At 48.3% G+C, this 14,647-nt stretch overlaps 1 protein-coding gene across 6 annotated transcripts in view; it reads left to right on the top strand.

Moving 5' to 3' along the window:
* BCOR (BCL6 corepressor) overlaps positions 1 to 4,181 on the top strand; it is a 79,874-nt gene extending 75,693 nt beyond the window's left edge. For all 6 annotated transcript variants that reach the window (XM_034648800.1, XM_034648804.1, XM_034648801.1 and 3 more), the window contains 4 exons: positions 705 to 850; positions 1,310 to 1,387; positions 1,591 to 1,747; positions 2,987 to 4,181. In XM_034648800.1, the coding sequence (XP_034504691.1) occupies positions 705 to 850; positions 1,310 to 1,387; positions 1,591 to 1,747; positions 2,987 to 3,278 (673 nt within the window). In that variant the 3' untranslated portion in view covers positions 3,279 to 4,181. The remainder of the gene's footprint in view (positions 1 to 704; positions 851 to 1,309; positions 1,388 to 1,590; positions 1,748 to 2,986) is intronic.
* Positions 4,182 to 14,647: the final 10,466 nt, after the last annotated feature.

Raw genomic sequence — 14,647 nt, 5'->3', positions numbered from 1 at the left:
AGCCCAAGCGTCTTTCCTGCGTGTGTGTGGGATGCAACCAGGAGGCGGGGCAGAGGGCTTTGCTGGCAGGCGTAAAATCAGCAAAACCGCAAGGTATTTGGTGTCTCATGGTTTCCGAGTAGCGTTCCCTCAGGATGGGACTGCGGGCAGCGTTCTGACCCCAGTGGACACAGGCGGGAAGACTCTGTACCCTCCTGAGAGCTCACCCCCACGGACTCTGCTTCAGGGCCAGAGGCGTGATCATCTGTCTCCAGGCTGCCAGCGTGCAGACTTCTGGAAAGGCTCCACTTTGCACCTAGTTTCCTTTTTAAAAAGGAGTAGGATTTTTTTTTTTTTAAACGGTAGAACAATTGCTTGGCATTTTGGCTTCCATAATGGTGTGATCCCCCCGCCCCGCGCCATAAATTCTTTTGTCCCCAGCCTGTGCCACTACTTAAGTTCATTGAAAATGGTCTCAGTTTAGCTTGAGTGTCCTCCTCAGGCCCTGGATTAAAACAGATTCGTATTTGAGAATTAGGCTTGAAATGGTCCTTTCACCTGCCTTGGAAAGGGTTACATGTAGAAGTAACAAGAGTAGGTCATTGCTTGACTGTGGGCCGCTCCCGGTGCCTCCGTTCCCCTATCCGGAATGGCCGCGCACGCCTCCAGTTTTGCCCGTTGTCAGAGGCGAGCTCGGGTTTAACCGCCCCGCGCGTCTCTTCTAGACCTCTCCACGATGCCGTTGAGAACGATCACTTGGAAATTGTCCGCTTGCTCCTCTCCTATGGTGCTGACCCCACTCTGGCTACGTACTCAGGTAGAACCATCATGAAGATGACCCACAGCGAACTGATGGAGAAGTTTTTAACAGGTACGACAGAGTTCCAGAAATGGCCTTAGTCCAGGCATTTAGATGGCTTCTTCGCGCCCGTCTGTCCGGGGCCTACCCCCTCACTCACGGGGCGCACCCTTCCTCACCTTAGCTATGCTTGCTGGGGAAAGTTAGTCTGCCAGAGAAGGGCTACGTGATTCAGAGAAGAGATGCGCACTGTCTTCGCTCGTGAGGACCGAGAACATTCTTAGCTTGCCAGCCTAGCTTTTTTGGCGGGCCAGGGGCAGTAAGGGTGGTCCGTGGGTCAGGAAGGCGGGTGGACACGGATAAGCAGGTTCTGGCCCCTTGCGGCCGAGAACAGGGTATTGGAAGCGCACCCGAGAGGGAGGGCTGTGGGCTAGACAGGAATCGCACACCAGCCCCCACAGGGAAGTGCCCCCTACCTCGGCCAGTGTTTCATTCTTCCCCGTGGTGTTTATCTTGTTTTTCTCTCTCCAGATTATTTAAATGACCTACAGGGTCGCAGTGACGAAGACTCCAATGGCTCTTGGGAGTTCTACGGTAGCTCTGTGTGCGGTGAGTACCTGTCCGTTCTCGTTCGGTGGCAAGTGAATGAGTGACAGAACATTTCTCTCTCGTGTGGGTGAGGGGTGGCGGGCGGCGGGTGCCGTAAACAGGGCAGAGTTGGGCAAGACTTTCTAAAGAGTCCTCTTCTGACAACAGTGGGCCTCTCGCGGCAGCTTGCTGATCTCTTGTCCCTCTTGTTTGCCATCCATTAGAACCAGATGATGAAAGCGGATATGATGTTTTAGCGAACCCCCCGGGACCGGAGGACCAGGATGACGACGACGAGGCCTACAGCGATGTGTTTGAATTTGAGTTTTCAGAAAGCCCCCTCTTACCGTGTTACAACATCCAAGTGTCCGTCGCTCAGGGGTGAGCATGGCTGTCACGTGCTTGAGGGAGGCTGAGCTGCAGGGGGGGCAGAGTTAGAGACCCCTTTCAACAGATGGCGCGTGGGCGGGTGAATGAATCCTCAGTGGCCACGAACCGCCCATCCTGCAGTAGATCCTTTCTGGAAAAGGTGTGGAGCGGAGGACAGGATGGTCTAACTGCCCTTATCAGGGACCGCCAGCTGCGCACCCCACCCCCAGCCCCAGCCCGGCCCAGAGAACATTGAATTCAGTGGCTGGAATTTCACAGAAGAGTCGGGGCATCTTATCCGTAGGTCACTGAACTTTTTCGGAAAGAGGTCCTCTTCAGGAGCCCCCCGCCACAGGCCACCATAGGGACCTTCCATGGCACTTGAGGTCTCCTGGCCTGTGCTGGTACACCCCCTTCTCGTGTAAAACTGAAAAGAACGGTATGTGGTACCTGGGCTCTGGGGTGTCACCAGATTTGGTGAGACCCAGTCTTGCCCCCAGGGTTGGGCCATTGGGCTGCCGATGACCAATCCCTTGGGGGGGGTGTACCCCACAGGCTGGTGGGCTATGTGTTGACACAGGTGCTTCAGGAGTAACCACCTCCTCGGGCTCCGAGGCCGTAAACAGTGGGCTGCTATAGCGACACTGTAGTCGTAACAGGCCTCATACAGCGTGGCCGGGCGCACCGAAGGAATGGAACACCTTCCTTCTCGGAAACGCCCCTCCCAGAGCGCAGAGGCACGGGGCTGGAGCGTGGGGAAGGGAGCGCAAGGCGGCCAGCCCTCCGTGCTGCTCGTGCTCCGTTCGGGAGGAGGGGACAGGACAGGAGAGACCCAGGAGGCCTCCGGGAATGGCTCCCAGGCTGGGGCACAGGAGAGTTCCCACAGTGACAGTAGCGGGGTGCTCGCCTTGGAGAGTGGTGACCCGAGCTGTGGCCACTGTTTGCCTGGCAGCCTCTGGCAGCACCGTGACACCCCGAGATGAGGCTCCTTCCGAGGTACCGTCCCTGTTCCCGTCTGAGTCGGCCCGTCCTCTCTTGGCGGTGGGTTAGCAAATCCAGACGGGTCCCGCGTTGTCACCTCCGAAAGTAGCTCTCCTAGGGATGGTGAGACACCGGGCCGGGGCGGCGGTGTCCCAGCAGAAGTGACACGCCCCCCCCTTCCCGGCCGGCCCATCGGCATGGGGGTTCTGAGTACAGAGCGCATTCAGGTTGGCCCAGAAACCTCGAACCGCTCTCCCGTCTCATCCGCAGGCCTCGAAACTGGCTGTTGCTTTCGGACGTGCTCAAGAAGCTGAAAATGTCCTCCCGCATCTTCCGCTGCAATTTCCCGAACGTGGAAATCGTCACCATTGCCGAGGCCGAATTTTACCGGCAAGTGTCGGCAAGTCTCTTGTTCTCCTGCTCCAAAGACCTGGAGGCCTTTAACCCCGAGAGCAAGGAGCTCTTAGATCTGGTGGAATTCACCAGCGAGCTGCAGACTCTGCTGGGCTCGTCCATGGAGTGGCTGCACCCCAGCGACATGGTGTCGGACGACTACTGGTGAGCTCGCCGCGCCCGCCATGTACAGTGTGTCATAGTGTTAATCTTTGTGCATATGTGTCATAATACGACTATTTCTGTAAAGAAAGGACACTATTACATATGAAAATATCTCTTCTTTATATAAGAGAAACGACTCCAGTCAGAAGGACTTAGCAACATGTTGTGTTGTTGTTTTTTTGTTCTTGTTTTTTCCTTTTTAAACTTCTCAGTCAGTTTTTATGAAGTTCTTACAGTGTTTCTTTACTTTTCAAATGCACACCTGCTTTTTGGGATATGTTCGTTTTTACCTGGAACATTAGTTTCTTTTCATTTCTTTTTTAAGGAAAAAAAGAATGAGGAAAAGGAGCTGGGACACTTGGACTCAGTGTCACACACAGCTCCCGTGACAGCGACCGCCACTGTTTCAGGTGTGGCCAGAGCCACGGGGTTGGTTTGGGGGTGTGAATTGGGTGAAGGCACTTGGCAATTGTTGTAACTTTATGTTTTGTTTACAGAGGACCTGCGCAGGCCAGGTCAGTGCTATTGGATATAATCCGGTAGCGTGTAACATAAATTCAAACCATATCCACACACAACAACTAATTGTATGAAACTTTTATATCCTAATTTAAAAGCTGTGAAATTAGTTTTCACGCATCAAACCGGATTGTTTATATGTTTAAACATTTTATGCTCTTATTTAAAGAAGACTTTGAGCTATTTTTTTCTGTACCCTGTAAAATATTGAAAACTAACATAATATGTTGAGGTTGCTTGAAAATGTACATAAAACTAAAATTTTCTGAATTGTGTGTTTATGTTTGAAATCTGTGTTTTAACTTTGTAAGTAAATTCTCTGCCTTTGTATTTATATTTTACAAAAATTTTCTTAAAAGGCAATAAACCTGTTGAGGAAAGGAGAAAACCGAAGTATCTTGTGTCCTTTGTTTTCCTACGACATTACCGTTGTCACAGATGCTTTTTGAAGTGATGATGGTGGTCAGTCCCCTACAGAGGACTTCAGGGGAATTTATAGTCTCTGGAAACCAAAGCAGACAGAGGATTTCAGGGGAGTTAGAGCACAGTTTGGAGTCCTAGCCTAAAAGCTCAGTACATGCGCATGTATTTTGATGTCTCTCAGATCCTTCTCGTCCCAGCTTTTATTCTTGGTGCCCGAGTAGAGCCTTACGTTGTCTTTGGCCATGACCGACGGCGTTAACTCCATCCTGGCCGACCCTTCATCTTTAAGGAGTGATCCTTCCAGAAACCGAGGGGTCATATCCCTTCTCCCTCCAGATCTCATGTTTTTTTATTACTTCTTATGGTCCAGGCCTGTAGTTTTGACCACCCTGCCACTCTGCTGCTCTTCCCTTTCCAGCAGTATCCATGCTGGGCTTCTCTCAGTTGGCACTCAGTTTCTGTCCCACGTCCTTCTGCGTCCTTCCTTCATTGAAGAGGCTGGAAAGCTGAGAGCTACTTGACTCTCTTGCAGCTAGGGTCTCAGCGTCCCTTCAGTTTGGAAGGCAGTGGGAGGGAGAGGTGTCTTCCTGCTCTGGTAGCTGCCGACAAGAGAGCTCATCGAGACATGTTGGCCGGTTGGAGTGACTAGACCAGCCTTCCAACATTGGGTCTTCAGAAGCAGTCGTGGCTGTGCAGCTGCTTTCTAATGCCTGGATGACAACCCTGGCAGATTGTTCTGGAACCTAGTGATCCCTCCCAAAGTTTTTATAAGCATGTGATTCCTTGTATCAAATCCATTGGTGCTCACAGTGCCCCAGGTGCTTTCTAGGCGTGCATCGAACTCTGAGAACACAAAGGCGAAGCGGATGGAAGGAGGGCCTGGGGGGCTGGGAGGAGGCCACGGAGATGATGTACTCGAGTGGGGTCTTGAAGCATGCAAAGGGCGAGGTGGGCAGGCCTCAGCAGGAGGGACCAGCGAGGCGGAGCTGGGAAGGGGGACATCCAGCACCGTCGGATAACCCAGTGTGCAGAATGACAGCCCCTTGTTGGGGAAGATTTGGAGTACCTGTAACATTCGGGATGTATCCTGAAGACAAAAGGCAGCGAACAAGCGGTTTTGATCTATTAATGCTTCCAATGAGAAAGAAATCCACTTTTGTTGTTAAGAAAACAATCCATACTTTTGGCTAACTGGGGGGGGGGGAAGTGGCCCAAAAAAAAGTCATTTGTAAATAAATATTTAAATAAATAAATAAATAAATAAAAGTTGTTTTGAGCAGCACAAAAAAAGAAAGAAAATGATCACACGTTCCAGAAATACAGCCCCCTGTCCTCCATCCCCAGCCACCTTTTTTGCCCACCCCCCACTCCGATATCAAAACGACTGGTAATCGTTTGCCAAATTGTTTTTTAGGAATTCCCAACAGCAGGTGAGAGTGGCAAAAAGGAAAAGGCAAACAGCAAGACCCGTGGAAGTAATTGAAGCAAAAGAGGACAGGCGAGCCCAGACTACTGCGGGCAGCGAGGGGCTCCCGCGAGCCCACATTAAAGCAAAGAACGCCAGGGCGCGCACCTCTTTGTATTTCTATTTGGGTGGGAGGCTCAGGGAGGGCCTGAGTCCAGCTGAGGTTTCATCCTGGATGGAGGGCATTTCTATGAATGAAGCCAAGAAAACGGGTAGGAGCCCCAGGTCTAAGGGGTGGACGGGGGAGCAATGAGCTTGGTTCAGACAACACAGGAGGCAGTGGTTCCGGAGGAACATGACAGCATAAAGATCACGATGCCAACGCATTGACCACGGGTACAGGGGAGATGGCATAGGCGTCCAAGCTCCCCTGTGGGAATCAAGGGGACGTGGTTGTTGACCACATCACTCGGTGTAGACAGTGAAAACGCGGTGTAAGACACGGAGACCCCCGTGGCTGCGGTGAGATCACAGGGAGAGGGGGACACTCGCTGCTCAGCCGGGGGGTTGGAGGTGGGGAGCGGCAGGGTGGTTCCTTCCACTTCTGAAGGTGTCTCTAAAGGTGTCCTGTCCTCCCCCTCCTGGCTGGACTGTGGTTGTGACGGCTGGAGCCGGAACAGCCACCTTTGACCGAGGAACGTGCGGGCTTCGGGGGTGTTGGGCGGGGCCTGGGTCACTGAGGCCTTGGTGCAACAGGGCCACCACCCCAGCCCTGCCCGTCCCTACCCGGCTTCTCTGTGGGAGACAAGGAAATGATGATGTCGAGCCAGGTCACTGTTAATTTTTGAGTTTTTCTCCCACTGCGGCCAAATCTGATCTCGTATGCTTACCACCGGTGTGAACTGGGCATGGTACTCTTTTAGCCTTGTTCTCTCTTGGCAAATTGGCCTCATAGTTGTTAATAGTAAAGGACCAAAGACATCCGAGTCTCTGTCAGCCCGGCTCTGGGTGAATGAACCGGTAATTCCTGCGAGGGATTGAGGACTGGCTCTCTGAATTGCTTTAGAATGTTCTTCGGTGTAGATCGTTAAATGAAAAGACAAGGTGAAGAAAAGTACGCATGGTTTCCTGCTATTTAAGATGGGGATGGGGAGTTCAGCATAGACACGTATCTGCTTTATTTTTAAAAATGAAACACCTTTGAAAAAATGCTTACATCTGGGGAAAATAGAACTGGCTGCAAGGGAAAGAGGATGGAAGCCATACACCCCTGAACTTCTTATTGTATGCATTTGACTTTAGAGTTCACACAGTTTGCTTTTTCTTTTTTTTTTCTTTTTTTTAAGATTTTATTTATTTGACAGAGAGACAGCCAGCGAGAGAGGGAACACGAGCAGGGGGAGTGGGAGAGGAAGAACCAGGCTCCCAGCGGAGGAGCCCAATGTGGGGCTTGATCCCAGAACTCTAGGATCACACCCTAAGCTGAAGGCAGACGCTTAATGACTGAGCCGCCCAGGTGCCCCCAGAGTTTCCGTAGTTTTCAACTCTAAGTAATGCCCACGTATCAAAAAGCAAAATGAAGCAAGCCTAACTTGTACCCAGTCTGTTTTCAGTAATCCTATCCTTGGTGGTAGTGTCTGCATTGTTATTTGGAGCCGATCCTGTTGGCGTTGTGAGATAAAGCAAAAAAGTACCTGTTGTTGTTGGGAACTGAGATGTCCAGCACTGGAGAAAGGAGATGCAAATGTAGGATTGGTGAGGTTGAATACAGAGTATGCAGTCCTGATGCTGACTTAGAAGTACAATCACTATCAAGTCAGGATGAATTTTATCTTAAAATATTTCAGGGCGCCTGGCTGGCTCAGTCGGCAGAGCACGCGACTCTTGATCTCAGGGTTGGAAGTTGGAGCCCCACGCTGGGTGCAGAGATTTTAAAATCTTTGAAAAATATGTTTCTCATATATATATATATATATATATATATATATATATATATATTTTCATAGCTCTGTCCACTGAAAAGGCCTAGAAACAATGACCTATAGAAATGGGCACCACTAGGTCCCAGACTGTGGTTTCTAAATACCTTATCCTACTACAAAGAAGTGAGTTTCCTTGGAGAAATGGTTGATTGACTGCAGTTTGGGGAGGGAGACAGCTGGAGGGGAGTATGGACGAACACGATAAGCTGGGGGGACTTGGTCAAAAAGACGCAGCCGTGCGCTTGGAGGAGCCCCCAATAGGGTACATACGGGCTGCTTTGAGCATCAGTGACGATAGTTGCAATGAATAGGAATAAGCACGAATATGTTCAAATTGTGAGTTTATAAAGGTACGCAAAGCCAGCCCCCTTGGAGGAGTGTTGGGGAAAACCACATCATTTGAAAACTGGCAAACAAAGGGAGAGAACCAAGCATTTCCCCAGCCTTTCCTATATGAAAGGCAATGTGTTGCTGTGTGACAATATCCCAGCCAGATCCTGAAGACATGACAGAATGCTACCAGCTTACGACCCTTAACGAAACAGCAGATCTAGCCAATGATTGTTTAAGCATGCCAACATGACCAAAATAAAAGGAAAATGCAAAAAAGGAACAACCAGGCTTTGTGAGTCTCCTGCTGGGAAAACACCTTCACCTCCTATGAAGTTGTCTTGCCAAAAATTTGAGCCTGAAGACTGGTCAAGCCTCTAGAGCTGTGCTCCCCAATTAGAAATACGTGAGCCACATATGTAATTTAGAATTTTCTAGTAGCTACATTTTAAAATGTGAAGAGAAACAGGTGAAGCGAATTTTTCTATTTTACCTTAATATACCCAAGTATTACCATTTCAACATGCAATCACTGCAGAAATTAATGACATATTTCACTTTTGTTTTTCTGCACTTAGACTTTTAAAAATCCAATGTATAGGGGCGCCTGGGTGGCTCCATCAGTTAAGCATTTGCCTTTGGCTCAGGTCATGATCCCGGGGTCCTGGGATCGAGCCCCAGTCGGGCTCCCTGCTCAGCGGGGAGTCTGCTCCCTCTCCCTTTGCTGCCGCTCCCCCTGCTTGTGCTCTCTCTCTCTCTCTCACTCAGATAAATGAAATCTTTTTTAAAAAAAATAAACTTTAAAAAAATCCCACATATATTGTACACACACACCACTTTTCAATTTCAACTGGCCACATTTCAAGTGCGCAGTAGCCCCACGTGGCTAGTGGCTACCACAGTGGACGATAGGTCTAGACCTCTTCACAATTTACAGGACATACAGCAGACAGAAAAACGTGGTAGGATGCTATGGGCATGTATTCAGCAAAAGCCAGACTGAGGCTCTATAAGGCACATGACTCAGTTTCTTCAAATAAACTGTAAGGGGAAAACAGATGGAGGGGAACCTACAGACTAAAAGACTTAAACACTAAGAGTTGCGGAATATGGATCTTAGAGTCTGATTTGAACAGACAAATTAAAAAACAAAATATCTGTGAAAACCAGGGTTGCCTGGCTGGCTCAGCTGATAAGAGCACGTGACTCTTGATCTCGGGGTCCTGAGTTCGAGCCCCACATTGGGCGTTGTGTTTACTTAAAAATAAACTGGGGCACCTGGGTGGCTCAGTCAACTAAGCCTCTGTCTTCGGCTCAGGTCATAGCTGCGTGTCGGGCTCCCCGCTCCGCGGGGAGTCGGTTTTGCCCTCTGCCCCTCACTCCACTCTTGTGCTCTCTCTCTAGCTCTTTCTCTCCGTCTCCGATAAATAAGTAAAAACTTTAAAAAAAAATAATACATAAATAAATAGAATTTTAAAAATACATATTTGTGAAAACCAGGGAACTAGGAACACTGAATATTTTTTGGTGGCGCCCTTATCTTTTAGTAATATATGCTAAAATATTTATGAGTGAAATAACCAGATATCTGGGATTTGCATCGAAATCATCCAGAAGGAGGGTAAGGAAGAGGTAGAGCTGAAATCAGCCAGATCAGCAGCTGGTAATTGTTGAAGCTGGTGATGGGCACAGGGGGGTTATTTCCATTATACTCTTTTTCTCATTTTGGTTATATTTGAAATTTTCCATGATAAAAAAAAATGTTATGGGGTGCCTGGCTGGCTCATTCAATAGAACAGGTGACTCTTGATCTCACAGTTGTGAGTTTGAGCCCCATGTCAAGTGTGGAGCCTACTTAAAATAAAAGAAGTTTAGGGGTGCCTGGGTGGCACAGCGGTTGGGCGTCTGCCTTCAGCTCAGGGCGTGATCCTGGAGTCCTGGGATCGAGCCCCACATCAGGCTCCTCTGCTATGAGCCTGCTTCTTCCTCTTCCCACTCCCCCTGCTTGTGTTTCCTCTCTTGCTGGCTGTCTCTAACTCTGTCGAATAAATAAATAAAATCTTAAAAAAAAAAAAAAGAAAGAAAAAAAAGAAGTTTAAAAAATTTTTCTTTAAATGAGCATCAATACCTATCTTTCAGAGTTGTTGTGAAGAATAGATGAGATAAATGAGATAATACATGTAGATTACCAAGCATGATGCCCAAATAGACAGTCGGCACTGGATAAATGTTTAGGTTCCTCCTTTTAAAAATGTTGGACACTTGGGGTGCCTGGCTGGCTCAGTTGGTAGAGCCTGGTCTCAAGGTTGTAAATTTGAGCCCCACGTTGGGTGTAGAGATTACTTAAAAATAAAAGAATCCTGGGGGCGCCTGGGTGGCTCAGTCGTTAGGCGTCTGCCTTCGGCTCAGGGCGTGATCCCGGCGTTCTGGGATCGAGCCCCACATCAGGCTCTTCTGCTATGAGCCTGCTTCTTCCTCTCCCACTCCCCCTGCTTGTGTTCCCTCTCTCACTGGCTGTCTCTCTGTCAAATAAATAAATAAAATCTTTAAAAATAAATAAATAAATAAAATAAAAGACTCCTGGGGCACCTGGGTGGCTCCGTTGGTCAAGCGTCTACCTTTGGCTTGGGTCGTGATCCTGGGAGTCCCAGGATTGAGCCTTGCGTCAGGTTCCCCACTCAGCAAGAAGTTGGCTTCTCCCTCTGCCCTTCACCCCCTCGTGCTTTTTTCCTTTTCACTCTCTCGCTCTCTCTCTCTCAAATAAATAAAATCTTTTTTAAAAATCTTAAAATAAATAAAATTCATTCAATTCAATTAAAAAGTCATACACTTTTAAAAAATAGACCCTGAAACGAGCCTGCCCCTTCCCACACAGTTTGTAAATTTCTGCAAGCTAGATTTGTGTGTTTTTTTTTTAATCTCAACCATCTGGTGATGACCTGTTTGCTGGAAAACGCAAAGAAACCATGGCAAATGCTAGTTCTTAATGGCAAAGGCTAGAGGGGTCACAGAAGGGGCCAGACTTCCCTGTGTATGCCGACTATATACTTTTAAGCAGTGTAAATATCCAAAAGCCAAAAATAAAAATAAATGAATGAGGGCAAATGCTGAATCTGAATGTAAGCAGGAACAAATTAAACTTTGTATCACATTGACAACATCGCCCCACAGAAAAAAGGTAACTGAAGTAAGCCTGGAACTAGTACAGAGTGTTCATTCTTAGCGGAATGTACTCTGACTGAACCATCCAGGTGCACCCCCTGCCTTTTGTTTCTTTTTTTCTTTTTCTTTCTTTCTTTCTTTTTGTTTTAAGTAGGTTCATGGAGTCTAACTATGTGGAATGTATTCTAAGGACAAAAGTAACTGCAAAGATATCTTGAGCTCTACTTAGCAGATCTCTTGCAGTGCTATTTGTATTATTCTGAAAGTATTTTACGTGCATCGTAGGACAAAGAAAAGATATTGGTGATGTTGGAAACCACCGTGTGTGAAGGGAAATATGAATATAGAATGTAGGGAAGAGAAAGCACCTTGTGATGTTGGATTTGAATTGTCCACTCAAGAGTTAAACAAAACAAATACAGTGTGGATTTTTAAGTTCCGTCCACTAAAAAAGCCTAAAAAACATCGACACTCCAGTAACAATGAGCACATCTAGCACCAAGTTCTTGGTTTCTAAATACCATTCTCCTCCGTCAAGAACCAGGAAGTGCTTGAAGAAATGGTTGACCCGACTCTGTAGCAGGGAGCCTACAAGGTGAGCCTTGCCTGTGGAGGAACAGACTGACACACGTGTTGAGTCAGGACACGGCATCACCTCCATAGCATTCTTGTCAAAAATGTGTAACCTGAATCCAATCATGAGGAGACAGATAAATCCAGAATGTGGGGGCATTCTGCAAGACAACTGGCCTGGCCTTCCTTTATTTTAATTTTTTAATCCATGTCATGAAAAGCAAAAGCAGAAGGGAGTGTTCTAGATTAGAGAAGATGAAGACACAAGGCAATCAAATGCAACACATGAACCTAGATAGAATTCTAGGACACAGAAAAAAACGTTATAAAACTCTTGAGGGGGCACCTGGATGGCTCAGCTGGTTAAGCATCCGACTCTTGGTTTTGGCTCAGGTCATGATCTCAGGGGCGTGAGGTTAGGGAGAGAAGATTCCGCACAGAGTCTGCTTGGGATTCTCTCTCTCTCTCTCCCTCTGTCCTTTGCACTCTCCCTGTCTTTTGCCCTCTCTCTAAAAATAAATAAATGAAATCTTTAAAAAAATAAATAAAACACTTTGGGGACTACTGGAGAAATTTTTAAAAATCGATCTTAATGAGGTATAAAATACATACAATAAAACACCCCCCTTCAACGTACAGTTCTATGAGTTTTGACAATTTCTCACCCTGTAACCACCACTCCCAGTCAAGCACCCAACACGTCCATCACCCCCCAAAGGTTTCCTGGTGCCTCTTTGCTTTCAGTGATCCCCTCAACCCAGGCAACCACTGATGTGGTTCTTCATTATAGAGTTAAATGGGAAATTGAAATAAAGGCTATAAATTAGAGGGTATTACTGAATAAACGTAAATTTTCTTAGTGATAATGGCATTCTAGTTTATGTAAGAAAATGTTCCTTTGGGACATCTGGGTGGCTCAATCGGTTAAGTGTCTGCCTTTGGCTCTGGTTGTGATCCCAGGGTCCTGGGATCGAGACCCACATCAGGCTCCTTGCTCAGCGGGGAGTCTGCTTCTCCCTCTCCCTCTGCTCCTCCCCCACTTGTGCTCCCAATCTCTCTCTCTCTCTCTGACAAATACTTAAAACAATTGAAAAAAAATGTTCTTTTTAAACATTTTTTAATTAATCAATTAATTAATTTAAAAGATCTTATTTATTTATTTGACAGAGCAAGGGAGCACAAGCAGGGGGAGCAGGAGAGGCAGAGGGAGAAGCAGGCTCCCTGCTGAGCCAGGAGCCTGATGTGGGACTGGATCCTAGGACCCCGGGATCATGACCTGAGCTGAAGGCTGCTGATGCTTCACCGACTGAGCCTCCCAGGCGTCCCTGCAAGAAAATGTTCTTATTCTGGGGTGATATACGTTAAGGTGTTTAGGGATGAATTTTCATGACATCTGTAATTTTCTTTCAAATGGTTCAGCAAAAAGTACACACACACACAGATAACAAAAGCACGGCAAAATATTACTAATTGTGAATCCAAGTAAAGGGTATATTAAACTGTTCTTTCAACTTTTCTATAGATTTGAAATTTTTCAAAATAATAAGTTGAGGGGAAAAAAGGAAAAAAATTGTAATTTTCATCTCAGCCTTTTTTCACTGCCTCTCAAAGTGGCTTCCTGAGAGATAGATGAGACAAAGGCAGGTTAAAACATTTATTACCTTGTCACTCTTCTCCTTTTTTCTAAAAAGTATTAGGATGCTGCCAAAACCAGAAAGCCCAAGAGGCTTTGCGCCCCTCTCTATTAAGGCCCCTCCTGAAGCCCAGGTTCAGAGTTTGGGGGGTCGGCTGTGGGTCTGGTTTGGGGGGAGGGGGTGTCTCTCCTTCTCATGCTGAAGGACCCGCTGTCTTAATTCAATCAGGCTGCCACAAGAACAAAGTACGGAGAGTGGGTGGCTCTTAAACATTGGAGATTTTTTAAAAATTATTTATTTATTTGAGAGAGCGAGAGAGCGCGAGCGTGAGCAGGGACAGAGGCAAAGGGAGAAGCCGACTCTCTGCGGAGCAGGGAGCCCGGGGCAGGACTGGATCCCAGGACCGTGGGATCATGACCTGAGCCGGGGGCAGACGCTTCCCCGACGGAACCACCCAGGCGCCCCAACCAGCTGCTTTCTTACCGTGTCCTCACTCGGTGGAAAAGTAGCCGGCCAGCCCTGTGGCCTCTTTTCTCAGGGCACTAACCCCATCTGTGAGTGCTCCACACTCACGACCTCAGCACCTGCCTAGGGCTCCGCCTCCTAAGATCATCACCCCAGGGGTAGGGTTTGGACAGGTGAATTTTGGCGGGGGTCGGGGCCACGTTCAGTTCCTAACGCCCTCCTTCCCTGAGCCCCCTGGTTTGGACCAACAGACTTCTGAGGGGGGATTGGGCAGCCGGGTCTCCACCGGAGCAGAGGGGTCCTCGTTAAGTCCCTGCAGACAGGCAGCCAGAGCCAAGCCGCGGGCCAGAGCTGCCCTACCCTCCTGGATCCCGCACCACGTTGAGGCCAAGACCACACTTGCTGTGGGCTCTTCCCAGCCAGTGACCGAGCACAGCAGCCGCACTGACGCGGACTCACTCTGGCAAGACGGGAGGGCGGGGGTTTCCTCAGTGGGCAACTGGCCTTACGACCCAACGGCCCCAGCTTAACTGGAAGGGCGCTCCATCAGAGTCCTACCCACCCCGCCTTCCTTCCCTCGCCCTCTGCGACTGTCCCACCTGCCCAGGGTGTGAAGGCTCCACTCACCTTTTCCTTCTTTTTAAGATTTTATTTACTTATTTGTCAGAGAGAGGGGGAACACAAGCAGGGGGAGCAGCGGGCAGAGGGAGAAGCGGGTTCCCCGCCGAGCAAGGAACCTGGATGGGGACTCGATTCCAGGACTCTGGGATCATGACCTTAGCTGAAGGCAGACACTCCACCGTCGGAGCCACCCAGGTGCCCCTCCCCCCCTTTTCCTGCTTCCTTCCCCAAGACTCGATTTCCTGTCCTATTGCAGCGT

The sequence above is a fragment of the Ailuropoda melanoleuca genome, chromosome X (genome assembly GCF_002007445.2).
Source record: "Ailuropoda melanoleuca isolate Jingjing chromosome X, ASM200744v2, whole genome shotgun sequence".
NCBI classification, from domain to species: domain Eukaryota; kingdom Metazoa; phylum Chordata; class Mammalia; order Carnivora; family Ursidae; genus Ailuropoda; species Ailuropoda melanoleuca.
The sequence above is the reverse complement of the archived record's forward strand: the minus strand, read 5'-3'. Positions and strand labels throughout refer to the sequence as shown.